Source organism: Rhinoderma darwinii, chromosome 4, assembly GCF_050947455.1.
Source record: "Rhinoderma darwinii isolate aRhiDar2 chromosome 4, aRhiDar2.hap1, whole genome shotgun sequence".
Classification (NCBI taxonomy): Eukaryota; Metazoa; Chordata; class Amphibia; order Anura; family Rhinodermatidae; genus Rhinoderma; species Rhinoderma darwinii.
The window spans coordinates 336,550,630-336,569,560 of record NC_134690.1 but is presented as its reverse complement, the minus strand read 5'-3'; the positions used below and the strand labels follow the sequence as shown (position 1 = coordinate 336,569,560).

General features: G+C 41.0%; 1 protein-coding gene across 1 annotated transcript in view; it reads left to right on the top strand.

Annotated features, from left to right (window-relative positions):
* The window catches only part of PPP1R14C (protein phosphatase 1 regulatory inhibitor subunit 14C), a 109,134-nt gene extending 96,141 nt beyond the window's left edge, over positions 1 to 12,993 (top strand). Inside the window, exon 4 of the mRNA XM_075864446.1 lies at positions 11,217 to 12,993. Coding sequence (XP_075720561.1) covers positions 11,217 to 11,291 — 75 coding nt within the window. The 3' untranslated portion in view covers positions 11,292 to 12,993. The remainder of the gene's footprint in view (positions 1 to 11,216) is intronic.
* Positions 12,994 to 18,931: the final 5,938 nt, after the last annotated feature.

Below are 18,931 nucleotides of genomic sequence, written 5' to 3'. Positions count from 1 at the left end.
CCTCAGTGTTGAAAATTGCTCATTTAGGTCCAGAATCTGAGCTTCGAGATGGGCAATACTCACGCACCCTGCACAGCAGTATGGTCATGGAGAGCATACATGGCACAGGATGTACACTTGGTAGCATCAGCAGCATTGGAGTTCATTATGTCTAATGGGGATATAAAATCGATTTACAGTATATCTAGTGTATTTTTATTTTTTCCCCCCCACAACAGTTTCTTCTAAAGTGACAAGATTCAGTGACTTGCTCAACTGCTTGATTTAAATAGTAGTGGAACACTTAGCTGCTCTTTCCAGTTAGCTCTCTGGCGCAAACCCCAAAGCATGTTCCATTGGATGCTACACGATGGCTGTTCCCTCCCCACAGACGTCAAGAGTATGAGGACAAGGGTTCTGCAATATAGATCCATAAGCTTACATTTGTAAGATCACTTGGAGGTGCTATCCCCACAAGGTCATGCATTCCGGAGCACAATATACATGTAAACCACTTGTACTATCATTTTCTTCCCTCCTATATAGTGAAATGTCAAGCCAGTTGAAAGTAGAGCTGGGATAATAAATCTTGAAATAAAGATCTTGATTGTCTGAAAACCTAAATAAAGCTGTTAACTTTTTGTAATTCAGACGTTAATAAGGTCACAGGACGGTTCTCAAAAAAATTCTTAGACATAACTTTATAACCTGCTTAAGCTTACTTTGAAAACTTGTATAATACGGAGGCCTCAGTAAGGCCCTGTTCACACAGTTTTTTGCCGTGGAAACCACAGCAAAAGACGGCCGAAATTGCCTTTAATTGGTTTCAATGGGAGTTGGAGGCGTTTTTTTACCACGAGCAAAAGAAAACGCTTGTGGGGGAAAAGCAACATGCCCTATCTTGAGGCTTTTTCTGCCTCAAAAACCCCATTGAAATCAATGGGAGACGGAAATAAATTTTTTTTACGTGTTTTTCGGCAAATAATGCAAGCGGTTATTCCCTTTGTTGAAGAAATAGGTTAAAAAAAAAAGCCTCAAAAAAACGTGGCAAACCACGTCAAATATCGCAGCCAAAAGACGCTTCAAAAAAACGGGAGCTGATTTTTTCAGGCAGAATTTTCTGCTTGCAAAAAAACTCAATGTGAACCTACCCTTAAACATTTTAAAAGTAATCTGAATACATTTTAAGTTTTATTGGCCCTATTTTTATTGTTAGAAAAGCGACATACATTTCACATGATACCATAAATTAATGGTTTACACCAGTGGTCACAAACTCGGCCGGGTGAATGGGCCGCACATAGAAAAAATGTGACGTGGACGGGCCGGATTACTTTAAAATTTGATACAATACTATTGTTAATCAATTAGTTATTTGAACTACTATACTATATTACTACTACACTACTAAAATAATGCAACATTACTATAATAATGCTACATTACCATAATACTACTACATTACTATAATAATACTATATTCGTATAATAATAGAGCTAGGTTTAAACTTAAAGGAAATTTGCGCGTTTACTCCACGTAATTATTTGAACAATCCAGTTTAAGTGACGCTAAATGCAGTACGGCTGCTCAGTTGGCAGCATTTGGCAGACACAAGAATATGAACATTGGGCAGCCCCTTTATAGATAGTGCCACAGTGCCCACTGTAGATAATGCCACAGTGCCCTCTGTAGATACTGCCACGGTGCCGCCTGCAGATAAGGCCACGGTGCCGTCTGCAGATAGCTCCATTGGGGCTCCCCCTAGAAGTGGGATCCCCAGCCAGAGTGTTGCAGACTCCTGGACCGGAATGTGATGTCAGGGGCAACCTCCGAGCCGAGCGCTACTCTGCCTGGGACTCCATCTCTGCTCCTGACATCACTGTCCATATATGGACAGTGATATCAGGGGCTTCCCCAGCCAGGGTCCCGGAGTAGAGTTGCTTCTATCACTCCGAATGGGACTCCAGCTCTGCCCCTGATGTCACTGTCCATAAATAGACAGTAAGGAAAAGAGGCATAACTCCAAATGGAAAGTATCCAAAAGCAGTTTTTATACACCCATACGTGTAAGGGGTGCAACGTTTCAGCTGCTCAATGCAGCCTTTTGTCAAACTTGAAAGAGGCTGCATTGAGCAGTTGAAATATTGCATCCCTTACACATATGGGTGAATAAAAACTGCTTTTGGATACTTTCCATTTGGAGTTTTGCCTCTTTTTTTCCTTGCTATACCTATGTTTGAGGGATTTACAAGTCTGATCCCTGGAGGCTTGCAACCAATTGATCCCTGCGAGGTCTAGCTCTACTGTGCTGCTCTTACCTTCAAGTTTGCATATATAGACAGTGATGTTAGGGGCTTCCTCAGAACAGGAGTCCCGGAGCAGAGCGCTAGTATAAGCTCTGCTCTGGGACTCCAGATCGTGGGAAGCCCCTGACATCACTGTCTATATATGGACAGTGAGGTTAGGGGCTTCGTCATTCGCTGGCGCACTCCTCCTTTGGCCTGCTCTCTCCTCTGGGAGCTACGGTGCCCCACGGGCCGCAGATGACAGCCTCAGGGGCTGCGTGTTTACATGGTTTCATTGTAAATGTATTACTATTTGACAAAACTAAAAAAAAACAAAAAAACTACTACAATATTTCCTATATATCTGAACTGTAAGGAAGAAAGGAAGAACATCTGGTGCTAATCTCATTATAACCCAATGGCAATCTATTATATTAAGTAGACCTAAAGTGATGCTAGTATGATGTCAAATTGTACGGTAGAATGTGGTTGTGATCCATTTGTTTGTTGGTGGGGTAGACGAGTGGAAGCTTAATAGGCTAGAATGGGAGGGGGTAAGACTGAAAAGAAAGGAGAGCACAAAAGGGAGGACACCATGAATAAGAAAAATAAATCTATTTTATTGCAGAAGAGGAAGTCAAATAGTCAGTAGAAAGGCCCTTCCTGGACATTTGTGTGTCTCAAAAGAAGCTCAGGATATATTTAAATATTGATCGGTTGAATAATTTTTAGGTCGTGATCAGGGATCTGTTAAAGAAAATGTATCCTGTATCTCTTTTCTACATAATTACATTTAATTAAACTGAATTGCATGTATTTTTACTAGATTTTTCTAGCGATTTTTTTTTATTTATTTTTTTTATTCTGGGGCTGCCATATTGGAGGCACACACATTCTTCCTAATGATAATGAGATGACTCTGCTGACCATCCTAATCTAAACAAAAAGATGGAATGTCAGCATATTGTGTGCATGCTCTAGTGAACTGTGTGAAAACTAGCATTTTTTTTTCTATCGATAGTAACAAAGCACCACCAAAATTTCCTAAAACGTTTTTATAGCAACAACCTCCTTAAAATAAATTTATTTTCTAATGATGCGTTCCCTTTAGGAAATTCATCAATTCAGCTTGTCTGTGTACTGGAGGTTTACCTTGCAGATTTACAGCCTGTTCTTTTCCTTTTTCCTAGACACCACTCCTCTTTTTAAGTCTGTACTCCAGTTGTATCTGCCTATTAGTCCTCTTTTTTTTATTTTTTTTAAATAGAATACTAACAAGTTTTAACTCTCTATCCTTTTCTGCAGTGATGGGTACTTAAAAGGATAATAATAGGGAATCCTGTATTCCCTACCACAGCACGAATTGTCAGTGATCGTAATTACTTGGCTCTAAATAAAGCTCAAGTATTGGCTTATGTCCTGGGTTGTAGCTAAACGTTTGACAAACTTCTGAGTCATAGTGACATGTCAGAAGTTTGGATTGGTGGGGGTCCGAGCACTGAGACCCCCACCAATCGCTAGAACAAAGCAGCTGAAGTGCTCGTGTGAGCGCTCAGCCGTTTCGTGTCTGTTCGGCTCTTTCCGGAAAGCCGATATATCGGAGTACGGGCTCATAGACTTCCTATTGAGTCCGTGCACCGATACGTTTATTTCCGGAAAAAGCCGAACATACACGAAGCGGCTGAGCCATCACACGAGTGCTTCGTTCTCGTGATTGGTGGGGGTCTCAGTGCTTGGACCCCCACCAATCTAAACTTCTGACATGTCATGTCAGAAGTTTGTCAGACGTTTAGCCACATTGTGATTACAAAAAGAGTATAAAATGCAGTGCAGGCTGCTGGCTCTCGAGTTTCTAGCTTTTGCCGTTCATGATTCATATTTGGGATTCTCAAAATAAAACCATTTTTTGTTTTGGAGACCTGACAACTGGGTTATTTTTTTTCCGTGGTTCTGTACATGGCGGATATCAATCTGTCATTAAAATTCTTTCCAGTATTCTGTTATGAAAAAGTAATTCTCTGTATCACCGCTTAACGAACTTGAAATACATGAACATTTTATTCTAAGTGCAATTACTTACTGGCTACTGTATATATTTTTGTTGACCCAAACTATAGCAAATGTATAGATTAATGATTTTATATTTGACTCAATATACAAAATGGATTTGGCTGATGAAGACCAGTTTAATGGTGCACGGTTTAATATTTAAAATCGCTAACTGCTGCCGTAATGTATTTCTAATCTTAATTGTCTGTGTGAGGGGGAAATTGGACATAAGCAATACTGTCTGTAATAAGTATTGCTGCATAAGGCAAAATTACATATTTGTTTTTTAATTGAAAGTTTTTATTTATGCTTTTTATAACGAACATTTAAAAATCACTTGCACAGACGGACGCACGCACGCGTTTCCCCATAAATGTCAAGGAAGAGTCACATGGCTTCCACATTACTAAAGTATTTTACAATTAACCCTTTCAGGACCAAGGGTCATCGATGCTTCAATGACCAGCCCCATTTTTTTCAAATCTGACGTGTGTCATTTTATGTGGTAATAACTCTGGAATGCTTTTGCCTATCCAAGTGATTCAGAGATTGTTTTCTCGTGACATATTGTACGTTAGGTTAGTGGAAAAATGTGGTCAATAAATTCATAGCTTATTTGTGAAAAACGCCAAAATGTAAAGAAAATTTGCAAGAATTATAATTTTTCTAATTTTAAATGTAATCTACTTGTAAAACAGATAGTAATACCCCACAAAATTGTTGCTAATTAACATTCCCCATATGTCTACTTTATATTTGCATTGTTTTTTTAACATTATTTTATTTTTCTAGGACGTTACAAGGCTTAGACATTTACAAATTTATTTATTTTTTCCAAAATTCATTTGTAATGAAAAAAAATCTGTACCACAGAAGGTTTTACCCAAGAAATGCAACTCAATATTTATTGCCCAGATTCTGTCGTTTTTAGAAATATGCCACATGTGGCCCTAGTGTGGTAATGGACTGAAACACAAGCCCCAGAAGTAAATGAGCACCCAGTGGATTTTGGGGTCTCCTTTTTTTAGAATATATTTTAGACACCATGTCAGGTTTGAAGAGTTCCTGTGGTGCCAAAACAGTAAATACCCCCCAAAAGTGACCCCATTTTGGAAACTACACCCTCAAGAATTTATCTAGGGGTATAGTTAGCATTTTGAACCCACAGTTTTTTTTGCTAAATTTATTTTAATTAGTATGTGAAGATGAAAATCTACTTTACATTTTTTTTTTTCGAAATTCATTTCTAATACATTTTTTTTCTGTAACACAGAAGGTTTTACCAGAGAAATGCAACCCAGATTCTGCAGTTTTTAGAAATATCCCACATGTTGCTCTAGTGTGATAATGGACTGAAACACCGGCCTCAGAAGCAAAGGAGCACGTAGAGGATTTTGGGGCCTCCATTTTTTTGAATATATTTTAGGCACCATGTCAGGTTTGAAGAGGTCTTGTGGTGCCAAAACAGTGGAATCTCCCCAAAAGTTGTTTTGGAAACTACAGTTAGCATCTTGACCCGACAGATCTTTTGCTATATTTATTGTAATATGTCTGTGAAAATGAAAATCTACTTTTTTTCTGAAAAAATATAAAAATTTTTTTTTTTACAAAGAATAAAAAGCACCCCAAAACTTGTAAAGCTATTTCTCATGATTATGGCAATACCCCATATGTGGTAATAAACTGCTGTTTGGACCCACGGCAGATCTCAGAAGGGAAGGAGCGCCATTTGGCTTTTGGAGCGCAGATTTTTAGTTCTGTTTGGGGTTTTGCTGGTATTTCAGTTTATACAGAGTACATCAGGGCATAATAAGAGGGTATAATAATGAGGTAAATAAATAATTCATAGATGTGTGGCCGGTGTCGCACTCATAAATGGTGCCCAATCTTATCCGCTTTTGGACACTCTGCACAATTTCTGCAGATTTGGTATATATACTTTCCAGTACTGCAACATGCTTGAAAATCTTAAAGGGGTATTCCGGTTACAACAAGTTACCCCCTATCCGTAGGGTAAGGGGTAACTTGCTGATCGGTGGGTGTCCGACAGCTCGGACTCCCACCGTTGACGAGAACAGGTAGCCCGAATTTGCCCGAACCCCAAGTTTGAACCGAGAGGCAGGTCGCTCATGCGCACTGCCGCTCCATTCATTCTCTATGGCAGCGCCGGATAAAGACGAACACTGCACTCTATCTCCCGCATTCCCATAGAGAATGAATGGAGCGGCAATGCGCATGAACGACCTGCAGCTCGGTTCAAACTTGGGGTTCGGGCAACTTTGGGCTCCCCGTCTTCGTAAACAGTGGGGTCCGAGCTGTCGGACACCCACCAATCAGCAAGTTACCCCTTACCCTACGGATAGGGGGTAACTTGTTGTAACCGGAATACCCCTTTAAGATTTTCAGGCATGTTGCAGTACTGGAAAGTATATATACCAAATCTGAATACATATGACAAGAAACAGAGCTTGGTTGGTTGGTTTGTACATCTGTGTAGAATGCTATGTTTTGATGTGATACTTTACTGAAGAATTACTCTGTCCAGTTGGTGACTTGGAGCATTGATGCAGAAGATGGATGTTGAATTTTAAGTTTTGTTGTACTATTACTAGTTTTTATATTCTACCTAAAGAACAATTCCGGACACCATAAATAATATTTAACAAGTTCCTCAATATGCTAAGTTAGACATGTCGTCAGTAATAATGGGAAGATTACTGAATTTATTTTTCTATTCAATACTTTTTTTTTTTTCTGAGGCTTTTTATTCATGTTCATGCTAGATTTTGTAGCTGCTTTTCTCAGCCTGTGGCAAGGTCAGCTTGTTTGTCTGCCTGTGTCTAACCATGTGCAGGCTGTAATTTAACATGAACTGAATCTCTTTTCCCTCACAAACTCACTGGTCTCCCTCTTCGAGAAGATTATCATCTCATATTGATGAATGAATCTCTGCCTGCGGGACGTGCCCTGCTGCTGCATCAGGATTGGTTGATGCAACATTAGTGACAAGGAAGAAAGTTTGTGCGTTGCTTGGCACACAAGGTGTAGAAGATGACAATGTGTACCAGGAGCAGAGCTGCGGGAATAATGTCATGGACATGCCATACAGAGATCTATAGGCCACTATTGCTATGATCGACCACCAATAAAAAGGTGCAAAATATAGGACTTGTGGACCCTGTGTAATTGAGCTTTTCTTTGGTATCCCTGGAAAATGTCTTCATTTACTAGTATGATGTAGGGCTGGGCGATTTTGCCCAAAAATAAAATCTAGATATTTTTCAACCCTATGGGCGATTTTCTATTTGAATCTCGATTTTCTTATTACTGTTAAATAAACTGAAATAAAAATACCAAGAGATCATTTAATAAATTATTTTCTTTATATAAATAACTTTTTAACATATATTTCTATAATAATTGTACGTAACTTCACAACTTTTAACCTCTCCAAATTAGGGTTGTCACGATACCAGAATTTGGACTTCGATACCGATACTTCGTGTAGTATTGCGATACTCGATACCAAAACGATACTTTGCCAACAATAATAATAAAAAAAAAGTTCTTCCATTTTCTGATGTGAGGCACGTGGTGTGATGACTTTTGAACCTTCAGGTGCCTCACATTAATAGTAATTAACCCCATCATGCTCCTCAGTCATAATGGACAACATTGGGTTAATGTGTGAGGTAGATGATGGGTTTAATTACTATTAATGTGAGACACATGGAGGTTCAAAATTCATAATACCTTGTGCTTCACATTAATAAGTGAAAGAAAGCATTTTTTTATTTTATAATGGCGTAAACATGAATGACGCTATAAATGTGTTATTACGGTCGCGACGATACTGAATATATGTGTGTTTTATGTATAGAGACTGTTTATTGTAAAAAAAAATGTAACTTTAATTTACTGGCCTATATCTATCTATAAAAACCACAAAAAAGGCCATACTTACTAGGTAGGTGGGTGGGTGAAAACCCGTTCCCATCAGGACGCAGACGGGTCAAAGAATGCTGCAGAAGGATTGTGCATTAAATAGTGATAGCCCCTCCCACTAGTCTTGAGGGGAGTGGCGAACTAAGTGCTCAAAGGTGTGCGATAAATGAGTGTCAGTGTAGTGCTAGGGTGTGAATGGATGGTAAAAAATAAATATGTATGTATGAAAGTGTCAGAACTGTGTAATAATGTAATAAAAATAAATAAATAAATGTGATGAATAGGGGTCAGTGCTGTGAATAGTACATGGGGTGTCAGTACTATGTGTAATACGTGGAGGGATAATGTGCTGGTCGTCAGGCATGGCGTATCTTGCCGAATAACAGCCTATTTGTAACGCCGCTAGTGTTAGCTAAAGCGGGCTGCTCTGCATGCCAAACCAAACGCCAGCACATCATGCCCTCCCAGCATATAAGACCCGGCTGCGTCCTGAAAAAAAGTGTAGTATACGTAGTAAGAAATATCCATGAAACATGGGGTATTAGTTGTTATTTTGGCCAAAATACGCAAAGCTCGCAACCCAACGTCAAGGGTCCCCAGTGCCTTGTGAGTCCCTAACCAGAACCATATTTATTTTTTACCATCCATTCACACCCTAGCACTACACTGACACTCATTTATCGCACACCTTTGAGCACTTAGTTCGCCACTCCCCTCAAGACTAGTGGGAGGGGCTATCACTATTTAATGCACACTCCTTCTGCAGCATTCTTTGACCCGTCTGCGTCCTGATGGGAACGGGTTTTCACCCACCCACCTACCTAGTAAGTATGGCCTTTTTTGTGGTTTTGATGATATCTATGTCCCATTTTTTCTGTTTATATCTATCTATATGCTAGTACATTGACCTGTGTACTGATCCTACACAGGCAGTTGTTAGGACATACCTAAGTATGCCCTAAGAGGAAATATGGTCAGACAGCCCTGGGGTCCTTTAATGGACCCTGGGCTGTCTGCCCATATGTGGTATTCAAAGGGCCTCCCCCTTCTCGTTTAACCCTTGAATGCTGCAGCAGCTTTGATCGCAGAATTCAGGGGAATAACGGCGGGGATGAGAGGTTTCTCTGATCTCCGCCGTTAGAGCGGGGCTGCTGCTGTGTAATACAGCCATTGCCCCGCTCCTGACAATAAGTGCGCGCACCCATTCAGCATGAGGTGATGTGGCAGGCGCTGCACTAATGAGCGGTGGCGCAGGCACTGAAGACAGAATATGGGGGTGTTTTGCAGTGTGCCTACCATGTTCTGTCTTCACTGCCAGCAATCATTAATGCAGTACTGGTTTCAACACATCATGCTGACCGCGCGCGCACTTCTCAGGACTCTGGAGCTGTATCACACAGCCGCAGCCCCGCTTTACCACATTTATGTATTACTATACTAAGATGTGTGGTCGCAGAGCTTGGTATTGAAATACATGAAATAACGGTAATGAACCGTTTCAGGGTGCACGAGATCGAAACCATATCGAAGTTTCGATTCATCGTGCATCCCTCCTTCAAATGCTTTATCAAGAATACAACTGAAAAAATTTATATCTAATTGATTATAATTTCTGTGTTCCCCAGCAGGGAGCAGGTTAACAGAATCTATAATCAATGATGCGCTGCGTGCACTAACATTCCACTCTGCCAGTCTCCAACATTGCAGGTGAGAGCCGTGTAAATTGCAGCAAGGCCAAGTAGATAGCGCCATGCAAGCACCCTGGGGCGAGATTACATTATAGTGTCTGAAGTGTGAGCAGGACCCTGTATAGTACGGGCTCCACGATGGGGGGGTTAAATAAATTACATTAAGTCCCGATTCACACGACCGTGATTGGACCGTGAAAAACTGTTTGTGTGTCCGCCATATTTCCCGGCCCAAATATCGTATATGTGAACGCGACTCCTGGCATCAGTCATTTAGGCTACATTCACACGACAGTGGGAAAAAAACAGCCATTAAAAACTGATCAATTGTCAGTTTTTCACGTCCATTTTTCATCAGTGTCTCCAAATGACTTTCCTTTGTAAGGGTTTTTTTTTTTTGGTCCCAAGCCCCTGAAAACACCATAGTGCCGCAATGTCCCTGTAGATAGTGACAGTACGCCCCCATATAGTGACAGTTCCACCCCCCCATATAGTGCCAAACACCCTTGCAGATAGTGCCCCGTTACAGATAGCACCCCAACCCCCATCCTTGTAGATCGCATCAACCCCCCATCCCCCCTTGTAGATCGCAACACCACCCCCCTCCCTTGTAAATTGCACCCCCATCCTTGTAGATCGCACTCCCATCCCCTTGTAGATTGCAGCATCCCACCTCATCCTTCTTGTAGATAGCGGCACTGTAGCTGCAACTAGGGGCTGACTCCCCGGCCAGAATTTGCCGACCCTTTGACCAGAAATACGGCTCCTAGTGGGCGCTACAGTGCCGCTATCTACAAGGGGGGGTGGTGGTGATGGTGCTGCGATCTGTAAAGGGGGTTGGAGGTGCGATCTGCAAGGAGGACAGTTCAACCTGCAAGCATGGAGAGCGATCTGCAAGGGGTGGGTGTGATCTACAACAAGATAGGCGGTGTGGCTATATATACTAGGAGTCACTGCTGTTCCGTACTGTATCACTTTTGTTCACTACAGAACAGCAGTTCCATAGGGAAGCAGAGACCGAATGGGGAGCAGTTTGTCAGACGGGCACACCAGGTAGGTGACGAGACGGCAGGGGCGGAGCTTCCTCCTGCAGCACGGCGCCACAAAAAAAAAACAACTATTTAACGATTCTGTTAAAAAAACAGAATCGTCAGAGGCCTTGAGGGCAAATTAATTTGATTAATCGCTCAGCCCTAGTATGATGTATTTCCAAATGGCAACATTCGTGTCAAATTTTGTTATTTATATTTCATTTGCTTTACTCTGCAGGAATTTATCAACCAACTTTTGTCACGAATACGAGGCATGCGAAAATTGAGTCCACCTCAAAAAAAGGATATATAAATTTGCCATTACCTCCTCTGTCTCAAGATATACAGCAAAAGAATCAAGACCACAAGACTCTTCAAGGAAACTTTCTTTCTGATGAACTCTCTATATTGCTGTTTTATGGAGGGTGGGATATACTAAGATGTAGTTCTTAACTGAATACTTGTTTTTGTGGTAGTTAATAAAAGTTTTTTTATGACGTGTTTGTTTCTTTTCCCCCCTATTTTATAACTGCTCAAAAACATAATTTGTGATTTTGTTTACTATCCCCAAATGCAGTTAATAATTTTTTTTTTCTATTTAAATCTTAAAAGGTTTTTGGATTGATCGGAATGCTCAATTATGTAAACAGTTTACCATGGTTACAGAGCATTAGGATTAAAGTATATCTGCCTCTGTCTCAACGTCATGAATGTATTTCCAACCTCAGATCCCGATTTGCCAGATTTACCATGCTAGGCTCTGTTCATAATATGACAGATCCCATTGACTTATAATGGGATCCTTCAGGGTTCCAGTGTTTTTGACAGAAAGCATAGTGGCACAGACTACACTATTCTTACCATCAAACACATTTATGATGTAATGGCATGCAAATGGCAACCAGACTGTGGGCCCAAACAACTACCAAAAATGAAAAGAATTGCACCTTAACTGACATTTGGATCTAAACATATCAAATTCTATGCAAAAAAAAAAAAAAGGCACAAAGATACAATAGGAAATCTCAACAATACAAACTTTCCTTTTGCAGTCTGGTTGACATACAAACCAACTACCAAACATTATTTTCAATAGACTAATTTGTGATATTGAATGTTTGTTCAGATAAGGATGAGTAATCTGTAGTGGATTTTGCCTTTCTGGTTCTTTTGCTCTTTTCTATCAGTGTTTAATTGGTCCTTTTTAGACTGTATTTACCTACATGAAAGCAGAATAAAACTAAAGGCCAAGCACTGTAATGGGCTTACTACCACTCCAATACCTCTAAACATTTTCATTTCTTTTGTTACAGATACAAGTGTGTTTTCAAATACTAGAAATAAATGGTTGTACGTGCGGATGTTTTCTGTAGCTTAAAATTTAAAATTTTTACCTGACGTTTGTGTTGCCAAAGGGGATACCTTTTTATCCTGAATCATAAGGACCTTTTCAGGTTTACAATTCGTTTTATCTTTAACATAGGGTAAGGTTATTACCAGCACTTTATTGAAGATATTTGATATAATGTTGAAGAGGATGTGTCATAAATTCTGTGAAATTGAGGTGTTAAGATTAGGGTGATGGCAATCACTTTTTTTTTTTTTAAGATCTGAGAAAATAAAGCTCTAAATATGTTAGACACTTTCAGAATTGCTGATACACCCTTAACTGCTAAAAAGCACTGCGTTTAAAAAATGAGCTTGTTCTGTAATGCTTCTATGGTTCTGCCAAAGTTAGAATGATTTATATAGCAATATTTGCAAGGTTGACCCATAGTGCGACTTTTTTTTTTTTTTTTTTTTTGTGTGTGATAGTATTTTTTTTATATTTCCTCGCATAGGAATATCGCACAGAAGCCAATGCCGATAAAGCATTATATGTAAACGGTGCTCTTAACATGTTTTTTTCTCAAACTGATAAGTTTCCAGTGTTCCTTTTCACTGACAAGTTTTTATTTTGTATTGTTGATAATTTTATTTGATATTTGTTGAAATAAAACACTGGTTATATCGAAGTGTTAGTTGCCTGTTTTCTATTCCCCCCCCCCCCCCCCTTTCCCATGTAATGTATCCTTGTTTTGAATGTTATGGGTTCGTATATTTTACAATTTTGACAATTCTGGCTTTACACAAAAAGTCTTCTCATCATTTTTAACTTGGAATAGTGAACCAAAGTTTGGACTAAATTGCAATATCAAATAAGTGTTTTAGAAATAATGCATATACATCAATAAATATGATCCCACATGAACTAACTATAAAAAAAAATGCAAATGGTCAACTTTATAAAATGATACACACAATATAAACGTGGAAATGTACAACCTTATTGTTTCTGTGCTTATACGGAACTTAAGCTTTGTTCACGTCTGCGTTGAGACTCCGTTCATATGTTCCGTCAGAGCTTCCATTCAGGGGAACCCATGAACCATAGGTTTTCATTTGCATCACCATTGATTTCAACGGTGGCGGATCCGGTGCAAATGGTTTCCGTTTGTCACCGTTGTGTGGGGGTTTCGTCGTTTTGACGGATTCAATACCGTAGCCGACTGTCACGGTTGTGTAAGGATTCTGTCGTTTTGACAGAATGAATAGCGCAGTCGACTACGGTATTCCGTCAAAACGACGGAACCCTTACACAACGCTGACTAACTGAAACCATTTGCACCGGATCCATCACCATTGAAATCAATGGTGATGCAAATGGAAACCTATGGTTTCAGTTAGGATTCTGTTCATGGGTTCCCCTGACGGAAAGCTCAGACGGAACGCCTGAACAGAGCCCTGGCGCGGATGTGAACGAAGTCTAAGAACAGTAAATTACATATTGTGTGTATTATTTTGAAAAGGAGTTTTCCTGTCTTTACTCTGGGCCGAGGTGTGTTCATTTTGGGGAAATGTATAATTAAATGGTCAACTGTAACCCATTTCCAGGAGACTAAAGGCACAAGTGGAACTTAAATGAGAACATACCTTGAATAATCACTGAGCAGTAAAGTAAAAAACAAATGGTACACAAATAAATAATACTAAACACTGTCAAGACCACAACTAAAAGGGAAGTACCAAGCGACTGCAGGGCAATGTTCCCGCCAAGCTTTTGACGCTAGGGAGTAGGACCGTTATCCAAAACCACATCAAATGAAAAAGTGCCCAAATAATTAGCCATACAGCAGCCAGATACAGTGCCATATATTATCCAGATTAGAATCTAGAGGCTGTAAAGACACTTAATATTTGCATACATGGCCTAGATCAATCATTGCAGCCATAAAATTTCCAGGCCCTCTGACAAGGCAATACTGCCTACCTGGCAGTCTAAGGTAGTGAAGAATTTCAAGCTAAATAAAATACCTGTGGTCCACTGGTTGTTCACCTATCAAGGTCGTAGGGAGACCCTTTGCATTCTGTTTTCTTTTTGATCCTTGCACCGATCATAAATATTAGAGCTGTGCTTCAGCAAGGCTAAGCTCCAGGTCTTATCTCAACTATTTATAAATCGGCCTGCACAGCAGTGTGTTTGGTATGTAAAAAAATGGACTTTGCTTTATGGGCAGCCTTCACTTAAAGAGGCTCTGTCACCAGATTATAAATGCCCTATCGCCTACATAATCTGATTAGCGCTGTAATGTAGATGACAACAGTGTTTTTTATTTTGAAAAACGATCATTTTTGACAAAGTTATGAACAATTTTAGATTTATGCTAATTAGTTTCTTAATAGACAACTGGGCGTGTTTTTACTTTTTACCAACTGGGAGTTGTGAAGAGAAGTGTATGACGCTGACCAATCAGTGACCAATCAGCGTCATACACTTCTCATTGTTCCAGCCCAGCTTCTTTCACTTCACAATCACACTGTAAGGGTATGTTCACATGCACTGTTTTCAGACGTAATTTGGGCGGTTTATGCCTCGAATTACGCCTGAAAAAACTGCTCCATTACGCCTACAAACATCTGCCCGTTTCTTTCAATGGGTTTTACAATGTTCTGTTCAGACGAGGTGTAATTTTACGCGTCGCTGTCAAAAGACGGCGCGGAAAAAAACGCCCGCGTCAAAGAAGTGCATGTCACTTCTTGGGACTTTTTGGAGCCGTTTTTCATTGACTCCATTAAAAACAGCTCCAATAACGTCCGTAAAATACGCCGCGAAAAACGTGAGTTGTTAAAAGAAATTCTGAAAATCAGGAGCTGTTTTCAACTGAAAAAAGCTCCGTATTTTCAGACGTTTCTGGTCACTGCGTGTGAACATACCCTAACAATGGGCTGGAACAATGAGAAGTGTATGACGCTGATTGGTCACTGATTGGTCAGCGTCATACACTTCTCTTCACAACACCCAGTTGGTAAAAAGTAAAACCGCCCAGTTGTCTAATAAGAAACTAATTAGCATAAATCTAAAATTGTTCATAACTTGGTAAAAATTATCGTTTTTCAAAATAAAAAACACTGTTGTTATCTACATTACAGCACCGGTCAGATTATGTAGGAGATAGGGCACTTATAATCTGGTGACAGAGCCTCTTTAAAACACTAAATGGTCCTAAGTATGTGAACACCTGTTCATCACACCTACCTATGAGTCAATTGGACATACCACTCCAAAACCATGGGCTTTAATATGGAGTTGAGACCCCTTTTGCAGCTTTAACTTCCTCCAAGCTTTCCACAAGGTGTCTGGGAATGTGGGACCAAAAGAGTTATTTTTTTATGTCCGGTTCTGACATTGGGCGAGAAGTTCTGACTCTCAATCTGCATTTCAATTCATCCCAAAGGTTTTTTGAAGGGGTTGAGGTCAGGGCTCTGTTCAGGCCACTCGAGTCCCTCCACACTAAACTTGTTAAACAGTGTCTTTATTGACCTCGCTTTGTGGACAAGGTCACAGTACTGCAAGAGCAGGAAAGGGCCTTCCCCCAAACTGTTGCTACATAGGGAGCATTCTCCAGGCATCCACCATACTCAGATTTGTCCATTAGACTGTCATATAGTGAATTAATTCCTGCAGAGAACGTTTCCAGAGTCCAGTGGCGGCATGCTTGATGCCACTCCAGCCGACTCTTGATGTTTCACATAGGGATCTTGTGCTTGTATGCCGATGCCCTACCATAGAAACCCATTTCATAAAGCTCCCAATGCACAGTTCTTGTGCTGATGTCATTTCTAGGAGTAGTTTGGAAGTCTGTAGTGAGTGATGCAACAAAGGATAAATGATTTTTACACACCACGCACTTCAGCACTCGGCGGCCCGACTCTGTGCGATGGCATGGTCTACTGCTTCATGGCTGATACTGTTAGGGTATGTTCACACGATCTATTTTCAGACGTAATTCAGGCGTTTTCCGCCTCGAATTACACCTGAAGAGACGGCTCCATTACGTCTGCAAACATCTGCCCATTGCTTTTACGATGTTCTGTTCAGACGAGGTGTAATTTTACGTGTCACTGTCAAAAGACGGCGCGTAAAACTACGCCCGCATCAAAGAAGTGCAGAACACTTCTTGGGACGTTTTTGGAGCCGTTTTTCATTGACTCCATTGAAAAACAGCTCCAATTACGTCCGTAATGGATGAGGCGAAAAACTCGCGTACTTGCAAAAACGTCTGAAATTCAGGAGCTGTTTTCGCCTGAAAACAGCTCCTTAATTTCAGACATAATTTGCTACTACGTCTGAACATACTCTTACTCCTAGACGCTTTCGCTTCATGATAATGGCACTTACAATTAACTGGAGCAGACCAAAAATTTCACAAACTGACGCTGTTAGGGTATGTTCACCTGGCTTATTTTCGGCTGTTTTTTGGGCCGTAAATGGCCGAAAAATCGGAAGCAGACCGCCTCCAAACATCTGCCCATTGATTTCAATGGGAAAAACGGCGTTCTGCTCCGATGAGCGGCCGTTTTTAAAAGCAGCCGCGTAAAAAAACGCCCATGAAAAAGAAGTGCGTGTCACTTATTGAGCCGTTTTTCATTGACTATCGAAAAACGGCCGTAAAAAACACGAGTTGCTAAAAAAACGGCTGAAAATCAGGAGCAGTTTTCCCTTGAAAACATCTCCGTATTTCCAGACCTTTTTTAGTAAGCGTGTGAGCATACCCTTAGAAGTCACTGAGCGCTATGGATATATTTCACTTCTAATGTTTTGTGTGACCTATATTGTTACGCTTACGCAGTGGCAGATTAAGAAGACCATGGGCCCTGGGCTTTTACCCAAACTTGGGCCCCCCTTCTCCACCGCCACCCTGCCGCGCCGTAACTATTGCTAACACCACCTTTTTGCACAAGCATTAACAAATGGGTGTTACGATTCCCCTTTCACAGGGCTGTGTCCCTACATACTGACAGTATCACACTGTGTAGGGACACATCCTCCTGAGAAGGGGATTGGTAACACCAATTGTTCTATCAGTCCTGGACTGCACAAAGACGTTATGTGGAATACAAGGATTTCCTATAATAAACATGTCAGGAGAGGGGACAGATTCTCTACAAATCCAGTGACTCACAGGTGATGACGTCTCAGATGCTAGTAGTTTTCTTTCCTCTTTCCTTCTCCATCCGGTCAAGAGCTCATTATGACTTCTGGCCATGACCCATTTCTGCAGCACCTAAATATAATTTCACCATGCACTGCGCCCCTGAATATAATTGTCATACACAGTGCCCCCTAGCGTTACACACCCCCCCCCCCCCCCCCCCGTAGATAGCAGCACACACACTCCCCCTGTAGATAGCGCTACACACACCCCCTGTAGATAACGCCACACACACCCCTGTAGATAGTGCCACGCACACAGCCCCCTGTAGATAGTGCCATACACACAGCCCCCTATAGATAGCGCCACACAGCCCCCTATAGATATAGCCACACAGCACTCTCCCTTGTATATAGTACCACACAGCACTCCCCCTTGTATATAGTGCCACACAGCGCTCCCTTCCTTATATATAGTGTCACACAGCGCTCCCCCCCCCTTGTATATAGTGGCACACAGCGCTCCCTTCCTTATATATAGTGCCATACAGCGCTCCCCCCTTGTATATAGTGCTACACAGCGTCGCTACAGTGCAGCCCTGGGATGCTATTTTATCCCATGTGACTGCTGCAGTCTGTGATTGGCTGCAGCGGTCACATTGGGTGAAACGTCATCCTAGGAGGCCGGCCCGGACCAAGAAACAGATTTCTGCGCAAGTATAAGATTTTTATTTTTTCTAAATTGCGTTTTTACATAATATCTGCTATCTGTTGTGGGTTTTACCTCCCCATTGAATTAAATGGGGAAAACCCGAAACAAATGAACAGCGTTTACGCAAATACAATTGACATGCTGCGGAATAAAAAAAACGCACCGCTGGTAAATTTCTGAGCTTTTTTTCCACTTATCATTTACGCAGCGTGTGGAGAATTGTTCACATCTAATCTACTCTGCTGCTACTGTATTAGGGCTTGTCCACACTTAACGGAATTGCTGCGTATTTTCCGCCCAGAAAATACGCAGCAGAATACAGTAGTGGCAAAGTGAGTGACATTTATCAAATCTCATCCAGACGCTGCGTAAAATTTCCGACCAGACGTTTTGTCCTGCGGTGTGTATTTCTCATACTGCAGCATGTCAATTCCTGCTGCGGAAATTGGACAGAATTGCTGCGTTTTTTCAGAGGAGACGTCACCATCTCCCAACATTGAGAAAAACGCAGCAAAATACGCACCATTTTCTGAAGCAACAATACAGGAAATGGTGCTTTGTTTCTGCAGCGGAATTTCTGCTAGTTTCTGCGGAATTGCTGCAGAAATATATATATATATAATACACACGCACACGTACGTACGTACGTACGTACGTACGTACGTACGTACGTACGTACGTACGTACGTACGTACGTACGTACACACACACACACACACACGTACGTACACACACACACGTACACACACACACATGTACACACACACAC